We start from the raw sequence: 18,713 nt of genomic DNA on the forward strand, positions 1-18,713 counted from the left end.
AGCGGCGTGAACTCACGGACCTAAAAGCCGAGTCGAGCGGTTTGTTGGTTTATTTTTCCCCCCCTTTTTATTTTCCTAAGAAAATATCTCGGAATGGCTTATATGCCTACATAGACTAATTCCACCACTTCTGGGGAGGGCATTACACAATCGGGCCGGTTATACAAACCTGGGTTATTTCATAACTTGTTTACATCAGCTGGCCCAGCCTCACTCTTTTTTTGCCTTTTCAGAGTTGGGCTGTCCCCCATCTCCTCTAATATTATTATTTCGTGCGTGGCTCCTATGAGCGACCTGGCAGCGGGAGCACATCGCTGTCCTCGCATCAAGAAGTCATAAGATCATAAAAAAAGAAGGGGGGAGAAAAAATACCCCGTCCAGTTTTAAACTTTGCCAACCGTACCAGCCCGTGACATTCCTCACATTAAAGAAGTTTTACCAGAAATGACTCGCTGCCGCTCCCCGCCTGCTCCAAACGCATCTCGCTGGTGCCCTCTGCGGGCCGCACACCGAGATTTCCAGCTGCTGTACCGCGGCTCTGGCTTATCCCTCGTTTTACCTTGAATGCCAGGGCAAGGTTGGGGAGCGGGAAAGGGAGCTGAGGAGCTGGAAACGCCCGGCTGAGAAGCTGAGACTTTTCTGCTGTCTCTTTCCTCCCTTTATTCAGCATCTGCGCTGGATTCAACCACTTGCTGCTGGAGGTCGTGAAACTCCTGAGCCTGGTTAATATTGGAGATAGTGAGGTCTAACCCATAACTGGGGGTCTCCCGTTTCATTTTCGGGGGCTGCACGTCTTTCCCCGGGCAGCTGGTGTGCTTGGGTTTTGATACAGGGGCCAGAGACTGGTTTCTAGGGTTACTATCTGAAACGGGGCTCTGAGCAGGACACCGGCTTAGCGAGAACATAAATGTTTTCTTTAAGAATCTGGGAGATTTCTCAAGGCCTTGTACGTCATGTCTCCCTTGATCCTTACAGATGTTGTAGATTAAGATCAAATGTAAGCGTTGCCTTTACCCTAGCAGTCGGGCTGTTCTGCTGATTCTGGTCTTCAGAGATCTGCAGTTTTATCACTGTAGAAAATATGCATTGTAGGAATTTTTTCCTTAGTGTCTTTTTTTTTTTTTCTTTCCTTCCCAAAGCAAGAAAAGATGCATCAGTCACATGTTTAACTGGAAACTGTGTCTCTGAGCCAAAACTTTGATGCTTTTTAATTTTTTTTCCCCATACAACGCAGCACTGGAACATTTTTCTTTTAAGTTGTGTGTCATGCTATTTTCCTAATCACTGACTTGCCATGTGGTAAACATAGACTTTCATGGGAGGAGTTTGTGTACTCTTTCAGACCAGTCGACTTTCCCCTCTGATACCCTAGCAGTGTGTCCAGTTTTCCTTCGAGGAGATAGTCAAAGTGGGAGAGCCACCAGGGCCCTTGTATTTATTATAGGATAGGTCCTAAACGCCCTATATTTTATAACTGAGTAGCTGTTAAAGATCCTCGGGGTGGTTTTGTTGTTAGGTTTGGTTTTTTTTCCATGGCCACCATACCCTTTTCTAGACCAGTTTCTGGTGCTACTCAGCACTTGCAGTTACAAATGTAAGTAAGTGAAGGTCTGGAGGGGAGCGGCGATGCAATGGGGTGCGGTATAGAAGCTCCTCGTTAAGGTGGAGAAGGGAACCACAGAGCCAAAGCCTAAAATGTTGCTGTGCTCCTAAGCTGTGACCTGCTAACTAGGCCTGTCCCTGCCCCTGGCAGGACTCATTGGAGACTCCCTGACTGTGGATTGGGGGAGGCTTCCATCCCATCACATATTTTTAAGGCAGAGCAGAGACTGACCTCAGTTCTTGGCACTCCTAATAACAGGACTCTTTCTGTTTGCTGCTTAGTTGTTGGGGTTTTTTAATGATACCTTCATCTGCGTGTTGCTTGGGTCAGGAGGGGAGCAGTGGCTTAGTGGTTGAGTGTGTGCTGCGTGTGTAGCCCTGAAGTCTGGCTATCACCACATCTTTTCTGTAGTGCTGTGAATTCCTTGCAGATAAGGAAAACCAAGAGCTGGCACAGAGGTGCCTCCAGGAGCCTCTCCCAGTTCAGGAGAGGAGAGCTTCGGGTGTCCTGGGTGAGGAAATGGCAGGAGGGGGTCTGGAAAGAGAGAAATGGGGATGTGAGTGAGGGCAGGTGGTGCTTGCCCAGGGGATCCAAGCTCTCTGAGGAGAGGAGGAATGGGGAGAGCAAAGCTGAGGCTGCAGCTGAGGAATGATCTGTAGCTCCAAAGTGGGGAGGACAGTGCCCAAAGGGACTGTGCAGGGGAAGTGGCAGAGAATTGAGAGCCTGCCACTGGAGCCAGCTGTGTTCCAGGGGTCAGAGCTGATGGCCACTGGGCAGACTGGGGGGTTGGGGGGCTGCATTTTAGCATGGTTAAGCTGATCCAGTGCGGAGTCCCAGCAGGGAAAGGCTGACCAGTCAGGAAGCAATGCTTGTAAAATCTAGCGGTAGCCTGAGTGCTCATATCTGAAGGCTCAGCCTGTCGCAGCAGCATGTCCCTGAGTTAGTTATCAAGGGAAAATATGAAATACCAGTTTTGGGGAAAATTTTTGAAGGTATTTTGAGGGATGGGAGAGGAAGCTGGTGACAGAGAAGGAGTGTGGCACAGACAGGGGCTGCAGTCTGACTGGACTCTTCCCCCAGCCTGCAAGCAAGCACCATGGAGGGATACAAGCAAGCAAGCAAGCTTGTGGAGGGATGTGGCTGGACTGAGCAGGTGTTAAGAGAAGGGTCTTAGGCTGAATACAGGAGTGCCTGCGAGTGGAGTAGTTGCTTATCGGCAACTTGGAGCCTGATCGTTCTGTCAGATGCTTGCATCTTGTGTGGCTGATTTGGTGGTGGATCTGAATCTCCTGACCTCTGATGGGAATTTTTAGCAGATCATTGGGTGTTGGAGGCAAAGGTTGTTTGCTCTGGAATGCAGATGGTGTCTTCACATAGCAAAGCACAGAAAGATCTCAGTTTTTCAGCCATAGATTTCTCGTGTCTCTACAAAGAAGTCAGGACTCTTTCTTCTCTGGTTTTTGGTACAGGAGGGATGGTGGCACAGATAGGTATAAAGGTCATGGTTGAAGCCACTTGTGGAGCTGGAAACAGAGCTTGCATCCCTTGACTTGAGCACTTGTAGTTCAACTAGTCTCTCACTTCCTCCCTTCTGGGAGGTGAGGTCCTTTTGTGCTATGGTTTTAGAGGCACCTAGCCATCCTCTCCTGTGCCATGTGGTCACAGCCTACACTGGGCAGAGCAAAGACGGGGATCCGCACCCTTAAATTCCTTTGTTGTGTTGACAGTTTTCAGCTCTGGGCCTCTGTAGTTAACTGGGAGAGGTCACAAAGATGGCATGTGCTCTGAAATGTGGGGTATGCTGAGGCTGTGTGGGACTTGAGCTCGAGGTGAATCTCTGAGGTTCTGGTTGGGCTTTTGCCAAGGTCTTGGTGCCAGTGTCATCCTGTCTAATTCCCCCACCTGCTTAACTAGATTCACTCTGTCTTTCTCTCATCCTTCTTTGCTAGATTTTGAGCTGTCCAAAGCTGTAAGCTGGCATTTATCGGTATTCAAACTGGATCTCCTGGTCTTGAGGCGTTGGCAGCTGGACTTACTGCTGGCTAATACCGGCCTGAAATGCTGTAGCTATCAGAATGTGAAATACTATTTGCAGTAGCCTTGGTTTAACAAAGCACTTAAGGTGCTTGACTAGGCACACCCTGAAAAGGAAATCTGTGTCGAAGTGCTGTCCCTTATCTAGGACGCTTACCTGAGCTGAGGTCAGGCTGATGCAAGGGCTCTCTTTTCTCTGGGAAGCTGGTTTGTTGATCCAAGAATGTGCATTTTTTTGTGGGATCATCTTAATGCTCACAAAATCAATGGTACTGACAGCTGCTGGTCTTACAAACCCTGTCCCTTGCACCGTGACTGCTGGAGCAAGGCTTGTCTGGCTGTAAAACCAAGTCTAACCATTGAAAGCCTCCTGAAGTTGCTCAGCATAGACAAAAGCATTCTTTCTCCCCTGCTTCCCCCTCCGGGGACAAGCGATTGTTTTCCTTGCAGTTTAGTGCCAGCATATTATCCAGATGGATTTACCTCTGTCTGAAACAAGGTGTACATGTATTTTAGAGGAGATCATTACCTGCTGCCTTGGTTTTACTGCTGCCTTGTTTTGTCTAGACAGTGCAGAGAGCTGCAGGGAACTTGTCCGATCTGAATCCTAAGACCTATTTTATAGGCTGCTATTAAAATACATATCCTTGCACGTAACCATCCCGGGGCCGGGTTTCTCACCCTGTGTGTGTGGCAAGTGCAGAACCACTGAACGAGAAGCAAGCTGCTGTTCTTGCCATACCCAAACCCTGTGTGGACTGAGCCCAGATTTTGGGGGAATCCTTTGGTAGGAGAAGGCTTTGCTCTGCCTGGTAACAGCATTTCAGAACTGAAGTTTCTCTTCCTTTTCTTTGGACTGGCAGAGAAGTGTTTTTCTAGAAAAACTCCTCAATTCCCCTTTTGCTGCACACCGGAAGGAGCGGTGGGCACAGGCGGGAGGTGCTGGTAGGGACGCTGCCCTGGGGGGGAGGCTGGTGTAGGGGATGCTGGGGAGGCATGGGGGGGTGAGGAAGAGGGCTGGGAGAGGGCAGGGCTGCTCTGGAAGGGAAGTGCCTGAGCCCAGTGCCTTCCTCAGGGGGCTGTGGTGGGCAGGGGCAGCTTGGGATGCTGCAGAGGCACCAGCAGCCCATGTCTTTGCTTCAGGTGCTGCTTTAGTCCTCTCTGGTGCCGCTCCCGAGGGCCTAGCTGGTTTCTGAGTAATCATTTATGCTCTGTTTTCATTGACGGCTTCTTCTCTCTCTCTTTTACTTTTCTCTCCTGCTTTTTCCTCCTAGAAATTCCGAGTAGATATGCCAGGATCAGGCAGCGCTTTTATCCCTACGATCAACGCCATCACAACCAGCCAAGACCTGCAGTGGATGGTCCAGCCCACCGTCATCACCTCCATGTCAAGCCCTTACTCCCGTTCGCACCCCTACAGCCATCCGCTGCCGCCGCTGTCTTCAGTGGCCGGACACACAGCCCTTCAGCGACCTGGAGTCATCAAAACCATCGGGACCACGGTGGGCCGGAGACGGAGAGATGAGCAGGTAACCATGGTGGGGAGCGCAGCTGGGGGCGCCTTGAAAACACTTATACAGAGGTTCCCCCTGCCCTCTCTCGGGATCTCCCGGCCCCATGGGGAGTGCTGAGGTCCGTCCCCTGCGCTGTACAGGTGCTGGGGTTTCTCAGGGTGGTGGAGGGTGTAAGCCGAAGGGTGACTTGATTGCTGCTTCCTCGTCGTACAGTGGGATTTACCCGATCTCTATCAAACGCTTTGCACCACTGGGCCGTGTTGTGACTCGGTTTCAAAAGCAGGTGAAACTCTGAAGTCAAGCCCTGCGTTTCAGTTTGAGTGTGTGCCACTACAGGCAGAAGGAAACCTCTGAGCAAGCAGAGGAGCTTTTTTGTAGGTCTTTCACAAACCTGACACCCAAATTACATCAGCTGGTGTTTTATATCTGCTCTGTGGCAGCTAGCACTGCTCCAGTCTCACTTTGGGTGATACCACCAGTACTAGCCAGCATCCTGCAGGGAGGAACAGCTTCCTTAGAGCACCTTGACTCTAGGAGTAAAAACCTAGTGGATGTCTGGGGTCTAAATCCACCTTCCCGCTACAAACATGCAATCACTTGATCTCTTTGCAGTGGTGAGGTGGGGATGCCATAAGCAGAGGGTTTTCTGCTCCCAACCCAGTAGCATTTTCATAGCTGGGATGGGGTGGCTTGTACCACTGCTGCTCTGTGCTGAGCCGTCTGATGGGATCCTGCACTAGGACAAGGCAGTGGACTAAATGCAGGCATCTCGTCTTCTGGAAATCCGTTCAGCCCTGTCAATCTCTTTTTAGTAAGAAACAGCCTTCTCCAGGGCTGTCTGGTGAGCAGCTATCCACTGTGCTAGGCTGGTGTCTTTAAAAACAACAACAATCTGAATAATCTAGATCTCCCCAAATTGTTCCCAAGCAGCAGTTGTGTGGGTCGCTGCAGCGCAGTGTACTGAGATGTGCTGCACACCCTCGGTACATGAGCACACACCACTGCATGAGGTCTGTTTCCAATACGACTCACCAGCCCTACCTACTTCATGTCATCTGTTTTGATTCACTGTCTGATTATTTTATGTGGAGTCACTTTCTGGTGTAGACCTAAGAGGCAGGGAGAGGGTTAAAGTCACTTGTCCAGAGTAAGACAAGCCTCTATCTGAGAAGCTGGTTTGGGTGCACTGAGGACCCATTTTTGGGAGGAAGGACAGGCAGCCGTGTTGGTTCAGGTATGTGCCAGCCCTTTCCACAAGCCGGAGCCACCTTCTGGTTCCCTGCCTGCAGGGCTGGTGTCCAATGCCAGGGAAGCTCTCACGAGAACTGGGGCAATAATTAGCAACAACAAATTTGTTTGACAAATGCTGCCTCTGTGTTCACAAATTGGCCATGAAGAGATCACCATATTCTCCGCTTTATTTGTTGTTCAGAGTTATTTGCTGAAGGATGCCTGCCAAGCAATTCCTGGCCTGTGGCTTGTTTGCAAGTTGTTCATTGTGGGTCATTCAAAGCCAAGTCCTTTTGATTAGACACGTGCTAAGGCAGTACCCGGGCGCTTTACCGTGGCTCTTTGGCTCAGGTTTCCGCTGTTGGTGAACACCACATCGAAGTGCCTTTTTGGAAAACATTGTGTAACACTTTGTGAAAAGAGCCTGTTCTGATGAACGTTTGTGCCAGTGAATGCACGTATTGGGCTTGGACAAGCTGCAGATAACACGTACAGGAGAGGCACAAACGGTGCCAAATCCAACCTCTTTCAAACAAATCCAGTGACCGCTTACGGAACAGTTCTTTATAGACCTGGTGTAACATTAAGCACGTCCAGATTAGGACTTGAGCCCCTCTATGAGATTTTCACAAAGCTATGGCCTCTGAGATAGATAATTTTAAAATTACTGAAGGCCTCAGGAGGAGAAATTTTGGTCCCAACATGTTTCAATGAGGTCTGTGCTTCTAGAGCATGAAAGGACCCCTGAAAGCTGTACACAAAGGCCCCAAGTCAGCACAGAATCCCAGTGCATGTGTAACGCTCTGCCGTACTGCAGATACTTGTGTGCAAATACATTTTTACCCTGCACACATACAGGCTGCAAAGGGAACAGGCAGAGCTGTAGTGAGGAGAGTGGTGCTTGTAGGGGCTCTTTACTGCTGCCTGGCAGGGCATGCTGAGATGAAACGCAGTGATCTGCTGATGAAAAAGCTTTCAGGTCTAAAACCTGTCCCCTGAAGTGCTTGTGTTGCTCAGTGTGCATCTGGGGGCCTGTGCTGCGTGCAGGTGGAATCACAGGCACAGACCAGATCCTGGTAAAAAGAAAGCAGAACCAAGTGAGGTGAATGCCCAGAGGCTGAGGTAAAACCCCTGGAACTGCAAAGATGAAAATTAGGGAAATAAAGGAAACTAAAACAAACCAGAATGAGGTTAGATTAAAACTTAACACTAAAAAGAAAACACGGTAAAAGGGTGAATGTCTCATTTGCAATTTTGACAGCCCCTGGAGATGTTAAAACTGAAAGCTTTCATGGAAAGGGTTTTCTTTCCGTTCTCTGCTGGCACTACATGAGCTCTGACTCGTGCCTTGCAGAGCGCTCGTTTCGCTGCTGTTGGCAGCCGCTGGGCCAGAGCCCCCGCAGCACACACCCGCTGGTGGGGCTGCAGAGCAGGGCACGAGGTCAGTCCGCAGCAGAGGAGGATGTGCAGCTGAGCGTGTGCTGTGAATTCCCATGCTCCATGTGCCGCAGCAGTGAGCTGGGCCGTGCCAGCCCTCCTCACATGCTGCCGTACCAGCTCCCTGGCCTTGGCGGTGGTGCAAGCCTATCTGCTGCTGCTGGGATTTACAAACCTCCTCTCAAACCCCAAAAGCTAGGCCTGACTTGACCAGATCTTGTGGGCTCCTGCTCGCTTCCTCTGGTTTCACAAGTGTTGCTTGATGGGTTTGTATGGAATTGCTCCTGATTTACATCAGTGAGGATGTCAGCTGGCCTCAGGAAGCCCTTGGTATCAGTGGCGCCTTGCCTGCTGATGCAAGGAGCACAGTGTGTTATCTCACTGAGTGCCTGAAAATCTGAGGTCAGATTTTTGGGTGGTATAAATCATTGTTAACTTCATGGGAGCGCTGCTGATTTTTCTGTCTCCCCCTTTAAGCTAACAACTATTTTTTGTGTGGGAAGCAGCAGAATATTTTCTTTCAAGAAAGAGGCACTTACAACATCGTGCTCTGGTTTTGCTTAATGTACCACCCAAGTTGTGAAACAATCAGAGCATCTTTTATCTGTTTGGCCTTGGTGCAGATTCACTGTCCTCTTACACAATCTTCCTCCTGCTCCCAACTCCATCTTCTCCTCACCCTTCTGCTAAGACCCAGTGCAGGCAGAGATACTGTGTGCTTTCATCTTCTGCTGACACTAGGGAAGAGGAGGAGTGCTCAGCATCCTGCTGGATAAGGCCTTTTTACTTTGCGTTGTGGTTAAATCCTTGCGAACTTCAAGGAATGCCTTGCTCAGATCTGATTGTGGGTTTTCTTGGCACTTGCCCACAGCTGTCGCCTGAGGAAGAAGAGAAGCGAAGGATCCGGAGAGAGAGGAACAAGCTGGCAGCTGCTAAGTGTCGCAACAGGCGTCGAGAGCTAACAGAGAAACTCCAGGCGGTACGTGCTCTGCATACGTTTCTCCTTCCTTGTTGCCTGCCCTTTGGACCAGCTCGAAGGGCATTGCTGTCCCTCAGCTAGCCTGTTCGAGGAAGATGCTACAAAACATGCGCTGCCTTCCCCTTCCAGGGCTGCTCAGTGACGTTACTCCTGCACCAGTGGTGGTGAGGGCTTGGGCCTGGAGCTCAGAAGGCTGAATTCCCTTTGTTGCCTGCCCAAAATGTCCTAGGAGCTCTCTTCCCTCTAGCCTCCCAACTAGCATGAGTCTTCCTACCTCTAGTCTCCCTCCATAAGTGGAAATAAAGGTGCTATATACTTCAAAGGTAGGCTTTTGAAGCACTGAAGATGGTAGGATCATCTGAAAGCAGTAGAAAATGAAGCAGATGTTATGTGTACCTGTCAAAGCTACATCCTTTAGGCTAACCTGTCCTTGGTGGGCGTAACAGACCTCCTGCACAAAGGAAGCACTGAAGAGAGATGTGGTACAGTGCCATTGGGGAAACAACTAGTTAAACTGGAGAATGTAGGGATGACCACAAGAACTATGGGGTGTGTAAGGGACTTGCTGAAGAGGAGGCTCTGAGGATGGGTTGTGTTGAAGGGGGCTGGAGGGAAGGCTCCAGTGCTCCTGCTCAAGAACCAGACTGGGTCTGGTTTTATTCAATGATCTTATTAAGAAGAACAGCAGCAGCAGTGAAAGTGCACCAGTGAAATGTGCTGCTGCCTCAAATTTGGGAGGTATTCCCAGTGTAGTGAAAGCAGGACATCCTGTAGGAAGAATTTGAGGGTTATCATGACCAAGGTAATAGAAGTGAGAGGAGTGCAAAGTGGGAGGTCATAGCTTGAAGGACTGAGGACAAGTTATTCGTGAAATGGTGAGCTCCTCACACAGGAAGGTATTAATTGCTCACAGGTTCGCTATGACCCATCAGTGTGACATGACCATGGGAAAGATAAATGTGTACATCCTAGGATGCAGTCAGCGGAGATGAAAGTGGAGTGCAAGAGTCAGACCTAACCTGGAATATGCACTATAGAAAGAAAATGGAAACAGTTTAGAGATTGTGGTACACTACCTCTTGTCTAAATGAAAAGAATATGACTTACCTAACACAAAAAACCCAATAGGAGGATATCTGAGTTCTCTCTGCCATGGCGTCTGTCAGGCAGACAGCAAAGGAGAAGAGTGAAGTCACAGGCTAAGATGAGTGGTAAGAAGCTGGCCATGAGAAAATTAAGGTGAGCTCATGAGAAGACTGTTTGTAACCCTTACATTGGTGAAGTTTGGGAATAGCCTACTGGCAGACACATGAAACACAAGACACTCAGCTGGCGATGACCTGGTGCCTTCTTGGCTCATGAAGAGCCTAGGGTGTATCTGCCTGTGCCAGATGGGAATTGGACTTGATGGCCATGTTCTAGGTGAGGAGCAGTTTCAAAGCCTCTGGAATTTACTTATTCCCCTTTTGTCTGCAGGAAACTGAAGTGCTGGAGGAGGAGAAGTCAGTGCTGCAAAAGGAAATTGCGGAGCTCCAGAAGGAGAAGGAGAAGCTGGAGTTTATGCTGGTGGCTCACAGCCCTGTGTGCAAAATCAGCCCTGAGGAACGCCGGAGCCCTCCATCCAGCAGCCTCCAGAGCGTTCGGACTGGAGCTAGCGGAGCAGTGGTGGTGAAGCAGGAGCCTGTGGAGGAAGAGATCCCTTCGTCCTCTTTGGTCCTTGACAAAGCCCAGAGGTCTGTCATTAAGCCCATCAGCATTGCTGGAGGTTTTTATGGAGAGGAGGCACTCAACACTCCCATCGTGGTGACCTCAACACCAGCCATCACTCCTGGCTCCTCCAACTTGGTGTTCACTTACCCCAACGTGTTGGATCAGGAGTCCCCTCTCTCCCCATCTGAGTCCTGCTCCAAAGCTCACCGGAGAAGCAGCAGCAGTGGTGACCAGTCCTCGGATTCCTTGAACTCTCCCACCTTGCTGGCATTGTAATCCCCCTGTGGCCCCCCATTTTGCCAGTGTGTTACATCCCCCAGCACCATGGGGGGAGCCCCCCTCCGTGGGATTAGAGACAGGCACAGGATCGTTCAAGCACAAAGGCAGCAAGAGCAAGGATGGGGAAGTGCTGCAGCTCCAGGAAGGAGAGTGAGGACCAACGCCAGCTCCCTGGAGGCAGGAAATGGCAAGGGTAGGACTGACACACCAGGACTGTTTGGAGAGGTTGATGCCCCCTCTATAGGGACTGCCTATGGAAACCTTTTCATGGCCATGGTGGACTTGGGGAGCACTCCTGGCCAGGACTGAAGGCGAGCTGCAGAAAGTTGCTAGTCGTCCCTTTCCTTTGTGAATGGATCTGATCAGTTGTGCTCTGTGCTTAGATCATTCTGGTTAGCTGATCTTACAGCTCTTTCACTCTCTCCCTCTCTCTCTCTGTGCTTACCATTTACAACGTTGTCGATCCCATGACATTTCATCCAGTTGCTTTGAACTCTAAAGGCTTGTTAGGATCTTTCTTCTCGGGACAGGCTGTGGGAAACACATAGGATTGCCCAGGCAGGAGGGGGATGGCTGGGAGGTCCAGGAATGAGGGAGAATGGGGGGCACAAGGAGCCTGAGGGCTCAGCAGCAAGGGCAGAGCTCAGAACTCTGGCTTGGGGCACAGAGACAGCGAGCAGAGACAGCAGGAGCCTCATGCAGAAGCCTTTTCTTTTTAAAAATGTAGATATGTTTAACCCCTTGGGCTCCTCAAAAAACAAGTTAGCATCTCAGGGCCAAAGTAGCATCAGAAAAGCTTCTGGACTGGTAGTGACCAGTGTCTTTGGCAGGGTTTTACCCCAGTTTGGTGGATATCAAATCTGCTGCTTGTTGTTTACTTTTCCTGGGTTACCTGCTGTCTAGGGAGTATTGCATCTTCCTCCCCATCAGGGCTTCTGACTCAGAGGCTGATCTCTTCCTGTTAGTAAATCCTCCCCTTGGACATATTAGCAAAACATGTTACTGAAAAAGAGGTGACACCATGTGCCTATAAATCTAGGATGAAGACTGGCAGTGGATAAGAGGGTGAAACTACCTGTCTGTACTCTTGCTGACTTTTTCATTGCTGGGAAACAAAGCAGTGCACATCCACCAGTTGATACTAGTGGGTGGTGTTTGCCCAGAGATTCCCAATTTCCAAGGCTGGGGGGAAGGCAATGGTCCAACCTCCAGCACAGCACAGGCTACAAGGCACTCCTGACGAGGCAGGAATGGCATGGTTGAAGTGGTGACCTATCTGAACTAAAACAGGTTTCAACAACCTCTGGTTATGAATGACAAATGACAGCAGAGGAAAAAAGGTTACTGTTACTTGCACTTTCATTTTTGGCCTCTGGGTTTTTACGTTGTAATTGATCTGATTTTGTTGGGGTTGATTGGCCTGAAGACAAAAAACAAATCAGAGTGCTCTTCCCCTTGCCCTGGGTCCTTGTCTTCTCCAACCTGTGGGCTTGGCTGCTACTACTAAGTGCTCACAGAGGGCACAAGCTCTCCAGTGCTGCTGTTCACTACTGAAAACAGTAATGTGTATAACCCTACTCCTGCATGGAGCCAAGCTCAACTCCTGTTGATGTCAAACCATGACCACGTGCACACTAGGATTGCTCAGCTTGCCAGCTAAAGTGCTTAGGGGATAGCTCTTGGGTCCTGCCTGTTGAAGCTGTGGTGGCAGCTATTTATTTTGGTGTGAGATTTTCTTGTTCTTTTATATATACTTTTTTTTTTTTTTTTAAATCAGCTGAACCCAGGATATTTCTTGGTCAGGCTGGACCTGAAGAAATGCAATATGCAATTATAGGTCCAGTCCTGTAAGATGCTAAACTGCTGCAGTCCCCACCAACACCACTGGGAATTAATAGGGTTCAGTTTTGTGGAACTGGACCTTTACTCAGCAGGGCTGGTTTCCCTCAAGCCCTGGCCACCAGCCACTCCTTGAATCATTTCAAAGGGACACTACTTTGGCTCTAAAGGTAGGCTTTGGTTTTTTTTTTGTTATTACCATCATTTTTAAAGAGGTATTTACCAAATCTGCCAGAAATAGAAAAATATGAGTGATCTTTTTGCTTCCTAAAGAAGATTAGGATTCAGGCTTTTTCTTTGTTGCTTAAACACTTCCATCATTATACCAGTGCTAGAGGTTTCAAATTAAGCTTACACAATAAGTAAAATTGACCAAGGAGTTCTTTTGTCCTTATACAAACATCAAAACTTCCTTTTTAATAAAGTAGACCTTAAACTTCCCATAGTTAGCAGAAAGGGTCCTATTTTCATAGGGTTTATGTAGGTGACATCACTTTAGGTGAAACTGCTGTTCTTCAACTGTCTCCATTTTGCCAGATGCCTGTTTGTGCTAGTCTGGATTGAGAATCTAAAACTGCTCAATATAATGGCTCTGCATATCATTTCCACCCATTTTTGAGCAGAATGCAACACTGACAAAGGGTGACTCCTAAAGTGATACAGCTACTTTTGAGGCTAGCTGACCAGGATTGCTGTCTCCTGGGAATTTAGGAGCATTCCTACTAGGAGTTTTGGGAAGTCAGGTGCCTCCTCAAACCCAAATAAACCCAACTCCTAGTGGAACAACAAAAAAACTACCTTTTCATCACTGAATCATTGCCAGAAGGAACTAAGGATCTACAGCTGTCCCTTGCCCACTGCCTGTTGCCTTGGCATTGACCTTCTCGGAGACAGGATGGTTCCCTATCCTGTCCTATGATGCTAATGGGAGCCACTTGAAACTGCCTGGAAAGGAGGATTATTTTCTGCTATCTGGAAAAAGCATTGAATACCTTGTGCCTGCCCATTTTGTCCCTCAGATCTCTCAGAGGATTATCTGTGTTGGGATTGCTGGTCTCCTGCTTCTTCTGTGTTTTCTGGATCAGCCTTACTTTTGTTTAGTTTCTGGCAGGCAGGTACAACTTGAGCTCCACTGACCCTGCATTCTTCTCTTCAGGTTTACTGGTGTGCTTTTTGGGAAATTACTGTCTTCCTCATCCTCCAAAATGGTATTTTCCACAAGAACCTTCCCTGCCATTTCCTAAATGTACTCTTCGTGTTCTGCATGTAGTGGGGATGCGGGAGCTATTATAACTAGTGTCTGACCAAGAGCTGCTGGAGACAATGGAAAAAGGCCCAGGGAATTTCAGCTGGTATTGGGTCAACCCACTTGTGACTGGCCCAACGAAGCCTTTAACAACATCTTAAATTAATCAATGCCAAACTGGGAGGAGCAGTAGCAGCTGTACTGAAGGAAACATTCAGCTTCCAGGTGATGTTTGCCATTCCAGTTTTGCCCTTGTTCCTCCTACCACCTTCCCAGTTGTGGCATTGCCTTCATCCATTCCTTTCTCATAGGCGTGGAGACTGGGTAAGTCTCAAACTGTTTGTGGTGTGATGGGATTTGGGACCAACATGCTGGGGACAGTAGCTCTCTGTTGTGTTTTTATAATTATTTAAATGATCTGTTTAGTTCATCTGAACCTTTAATTTTGCTGCTTACTGTATGTAGGATCCACCTGGCCTTCATCCTAAAAGAAAAGAAAAACAAAATGAAAGCAAACCTAAGACACCTCCCCTCATCCCTGGTATCTTATTTATTGGCAGGCAGCTGTCTTGTGCCTGCTCTAGCAGATCTGCCCATCATTAATTTAACATCCTCCCAACTCACACTCCTGCTGTTCAGTTGTTGCCTTCTTTTTTGCTTTTTGTTGTTGGGGTTGTTTGTTGTTTTATTTTTTCATTCTAAAACAGACTTCTGAAATGTAAGAGATCTTATTATTATGACACTTACAGGTTCATTTTCATTAGGAAGGCCAAGTCAAACATTTTAAGAGGTGGGGGGAACAATCTACATTTTATTTCTTATTTATTTATCATGTTTACATCTTTTTTTCTGTTCAAGACTTGGATATAATAAAGAAAGCATTAAAAATATTCCAATCTTCTTCTTTTTTTAGATTAATAATTTTTTCTTTTGCTTCTTTAAATGAAAGATTCTAGGTTTTGTTGTCATCTGTATAAAATGTAAAAAGAGATATGTTTCTAAAGATGCATTATCATTCCTCTGTGAACAGTAGGTGGAGTTCAGAACAGTCTCAGAATGCAAGATAATAATAAAATCCCATCCTGTTTTACTTAATTGTTCCCCTCCTATCCTGTATGATTAAAGGGTTATTCCACTTTCTTGTTTGTGATTACTTGATATTAAAACCATATTAAAATGTGTAGAAAATAGGTATCCAATTGTTTTTGCGCAGTGAGAGAATAAACTGTTGTATATATCTTGATAAACTGTGTAGTTCAAAGTAACACCAGTAAGGGATAGTGCATCTTTATTAGAGCGATAAGTTACTAGTGTCACTAAAGTCTACTTTAAGATCCTCAGATACAGAAAGGGGGCTGCTTCTGATTCCACTCTCTGGGGGGTACATTGAGAGCATCAGTAGCATTTTGCTGCTGCAAAATGGGTGTCAGAGGTGGAATCAAGCCTCAGTGATTGATGGGTGACCATGAGGATTATTGAAGGTTTGGGGGCACCATTATCTTTCTTTATTTTATTATTTTTTTACCCCTCTAAAGTTTTAGCTCATGGGTTTTTTTTGGGGGGTTTTTTTTTGTTTGTTTGTTGGGGTTTTTTTGGGGGGGGTGTGTGTTTGTTTGTTTTGGGTTTTGTTTTTTTTGTTTGTCTGCAGTGAAATAGTTTCTGCCAGGTTGGTTCTTAAAAGTGACTGCTGAATTGGGACCCTTCTTTACTTGTCTTGATATTGTTCTTGCAGTTGTGAAGAATCAGCTCTCAGGCATTCTCTCTGGCATTGTCTCTTTTCTGTTCTTGTTATTTTACTGAATTACAGGCCTACAGTATTTGCACTAAAACAAAAAGCTTGTTAGAGAAAGCTTGCTGCTATGAAAGAAAACATATTAAAATGGTTTTGCTTTTACAGTTTTAACTGAGTAGCATTTTGTAGAATAAAATCAATTTAGACTGAAAAGAAAAAAAGACTTTTCTTTTTTCCTCTGTACCTTCTTCTCCCCATACTCCTCTCTTTTCCTCCCATTCCTTGGTAGTGTGATGTTCCCCCCTTCTCCTTTGGTGCTCAGTTGTAATGATTGGCTGTATTGTTGACTATGCTGCTGAGAGTTATGACACTTGTAAATCTTGTTTTAATGACATTGTGGACACTTTTTGTATAGCAAGAGCTAACTGGAGTTCTTCTCTCTCTGTTAATTGAAGTTATTAAAAAGCTCCCTTTGCCATGAACAATTAAAAGCTCACATGTTCCTTCAATATGAACAAATGGGTGCAGCATTGCCAGGTGCCCGGTTGTAGCACATCTCAGGGCTTCTTTCATGAGGAGCAGCTGCAATCCAGACGTCTGTTAGCTGCAACAATGGTAAATGGGGCAGAGGCTAGCCGAGCAGACCACCTGGGCTAAAAGGCAAATAATGCATTAATCCTTTCATCTTGGCTTTAGAAAGGAAAGGGATAGCACTAGAAAATGAGTGCTGAAGTGACTTTACCTTGTTTTTTCTTCTTTTTTAAATCCACCTCCTCAGCCAGAAGGACTCAAAGCTTCTGCTCTGAAAACATAGGGTGGAAAGCACGGTTGCTTCACTGGCAATGTGGAGGAGGTTAGGGTGGGAATTCCCTTGCTCACCTGGGAAAAGCTGCAGTCTCTGGAGTGGAAGGAACTCAGATACACCAAGTTAAGAGTGGAGGATGTCATACTCAAGTTAAAAAAGAAACTGGTAGGGAGGAGATACTAGGTGAGTCATGGCTAGCCAAGCTGGTGCCAGGCCAAGCTGCTCCTTACTCATGGGTTTCCTTAAGAGTAATGTCTGCTGTGGCTTCCTGCTCTTCCTCATCCCTATCTTTTTTTTCATCCCCCTTTTTTTCCTTTATTTCTTTTCTTTTTTTTTTTTTTTTCTTTTTTTTTTTTTTTTAGATTTCTTTTTAACCCCTGTGTCCTCTTAGTGCCATGGGGGAAGGAGATGAGAGATACTGGAGTAAGTTCTGTGGCTGCTAAATGAAAATATTTGTGAAGTCATGGGGAATGCTGAAGGTATCAGTCACCAGAATGTGGAATACATGCACATGCCTGTGTGAAGTGAGCTCAGTGGCCAGGAATCCATGTTGTAGGAGAGTTGACACAAAGCCAACATAGGAGGGTTTGGGCTATAGAGCTGGAGACAGCTTTAGGGTGCCCCATGGGGTCAAAGATGATGCAGAGGGTGAGGGGGAGCCTTCGGGAAGTTTTTTCTAAATGCATTTGTTCTCATGGGGCTAAAGGAAAAAGCAGTTATTCTGGGGGGCATGGCAATTATAAGCAACTATGCCAAAGGACCCAAGAGCATCATCACTTAATATATATCTCCTTGGGGCCTAAGGCATGCGGGAGTCCTCATCTGATCTCCTACTGCACACAAGCTTTCTCTAACGGGAGTGCCTCCAGGATTTCCTGCCTCACAAAGGGCTTTCCCATTACACCAGTGCACAGAGGCATCCAGCCTTGATTTTTGTCAAACTGGCTCCTTTGGCAAAGTATCCCCCCTCCGCTCCCTCCCAAAAAAAGCTAACAGTAGGATACGTTCTTGCTTGCCTCCTGCCAGCCTCAAGTGCTCCCTAAGCTCCTGTTTGCTGACAGCGCCCTTCAAAAAGGCTTGAGTTTGCTTGTCTGCAAATGCTGGTTGAGAGGCTTAGGCCTCCCACCTGATTTCCTCCCAGCACAGGAGGATTGCAACTGCCTTTTATCATCATTAGCTTGAGATGCTGGAATGTCCCCAGCAGTTATTCTAATTTGGTTTTGAAGGATGAAATTACACAGCAAACTGTTTTCCACCAGTCTTCTAGCTGTGGAGGCCAAATTCTACCACATTGACATGGAACTTGTGTTTTTTCCCAACATCCTCATCTTGGTTTAGATCTCTACTTCACACAGGGAATTTCCCCTCCTTCTGAAACAGGCTAACCCTCCCTCTATCTTGTGATGCCCAGAGCTTGCCCTTATGCAAGGGAGGGATCTGTGTGTTACTATGGGGCAGGCAGAGTCACACTGGAAGAGAGATCACCCATTCCTTTTGCAATGAAAGGATGTAAGGGGCACCTGCACTGAAAACTTTTCCGTCAGGATCAGTATATGTCCCAATGTTTTTAGTGTGTACAAGAATTAAGAGAGGCTCCTCATTCTCTTTTGCTTGTCCCATGATATAGGACTCATCTCTAGACTCTCTTCCCAGTTACATTTGCTAATGAAGTACCAAAGAGTGGTTCATCTCTCTAGGCAGCATGAGCAGGCAGCCTGCTCTTCCCACATATTCAGTGGAGGGGAGGTCCTACCTGGCGCAGAGCTTTTGTGGGAAGGCAAAGCCTAGCAGAGTGACCTTAATATATCATGGTAGAAGTAGCAAGCTATCAAATAAAGGCTTGTTGTGGTTATTTACTTTTTTGGTCTAGAATCTGCAGGAGCAGCTACAGGAACACTGTAGAAATTCTGCAGCCAGTGGAAAGAATAAGCATGTGCTTAAACCGTAGAAAACTTAATGGCAAGCAGAGCTGGAGTGGGAGTGTGGGGGAAAGGAGAGTATCCAGAATGCTGGTTTGAAGGGATGTTTCCACTCTCGTGGGAAGGATGTGACAGAGGAAAACTATGACACAGTTATTGCATCAGATACCCCAAAGTGGAACAAATTATGCATTTTTTTAAAAACACACATCACCTTATGGTCCTACTGCTCCTGATGTCTACGACCTGACCCCCCTGAAGTTTCATGTCATCATCATAACAAGCTCCTCAATTCAGCTGCAGGAGTCCAGCGTCTTCTGCTCTGTCTCACGTGGCACAAGTGAGGTCCCCATTCAGCAGTGCTTGGCCAGTGTCAGCTCAAGGAA

The 18,713-nt window shown here is 47.2% G+C and overlaps 1 protein-coding gene across 1 annotated transcript; it reads left to right on the plus strand.

Annotated features, from left to right (window-relative positions):
• The first annotated feature begins 4,915 nt into the window (after positions 1 to 4,915).
• Positions 4,916 to 10,783, plus strand: FOSL2 (FOS-like antigen 2). The gene is made up of 3 exons (XM_010010192.1): positions 4,916 to 5,166; positions 8,690 to 8,797; positions 10,274 to 10,783. The coding sequence occupies exons 1-3, from the start codon at positions 4,927 to 4,929 to the stop codon at positions 10,781 to 10,783; spliced, it is 858 nt and encodes a 285-aa protein (XP_010008494.1). The 5' UTR covers positions 4,916 to 4,926.
• Positions 10,784 to 18,713: the final 7,930 nt, after the last annotated feature.

This window comes from Nestor notabilis, unplaced genomic scaffold (genome assembly GCF_000696875.1).
Source record: "Nestor notabilis isolate BGI_N333 unplaced genomic scaffold, ASM69687v1 scaffold35492, whole genome shotgun sequence".
In the NCBI taxonomy this organism is placed as follows: Eukaryota; Metazoa; Chordata; class Aves; order Psittaciformes; family Psittacidae; genus Nestor; species Nestor notabilis.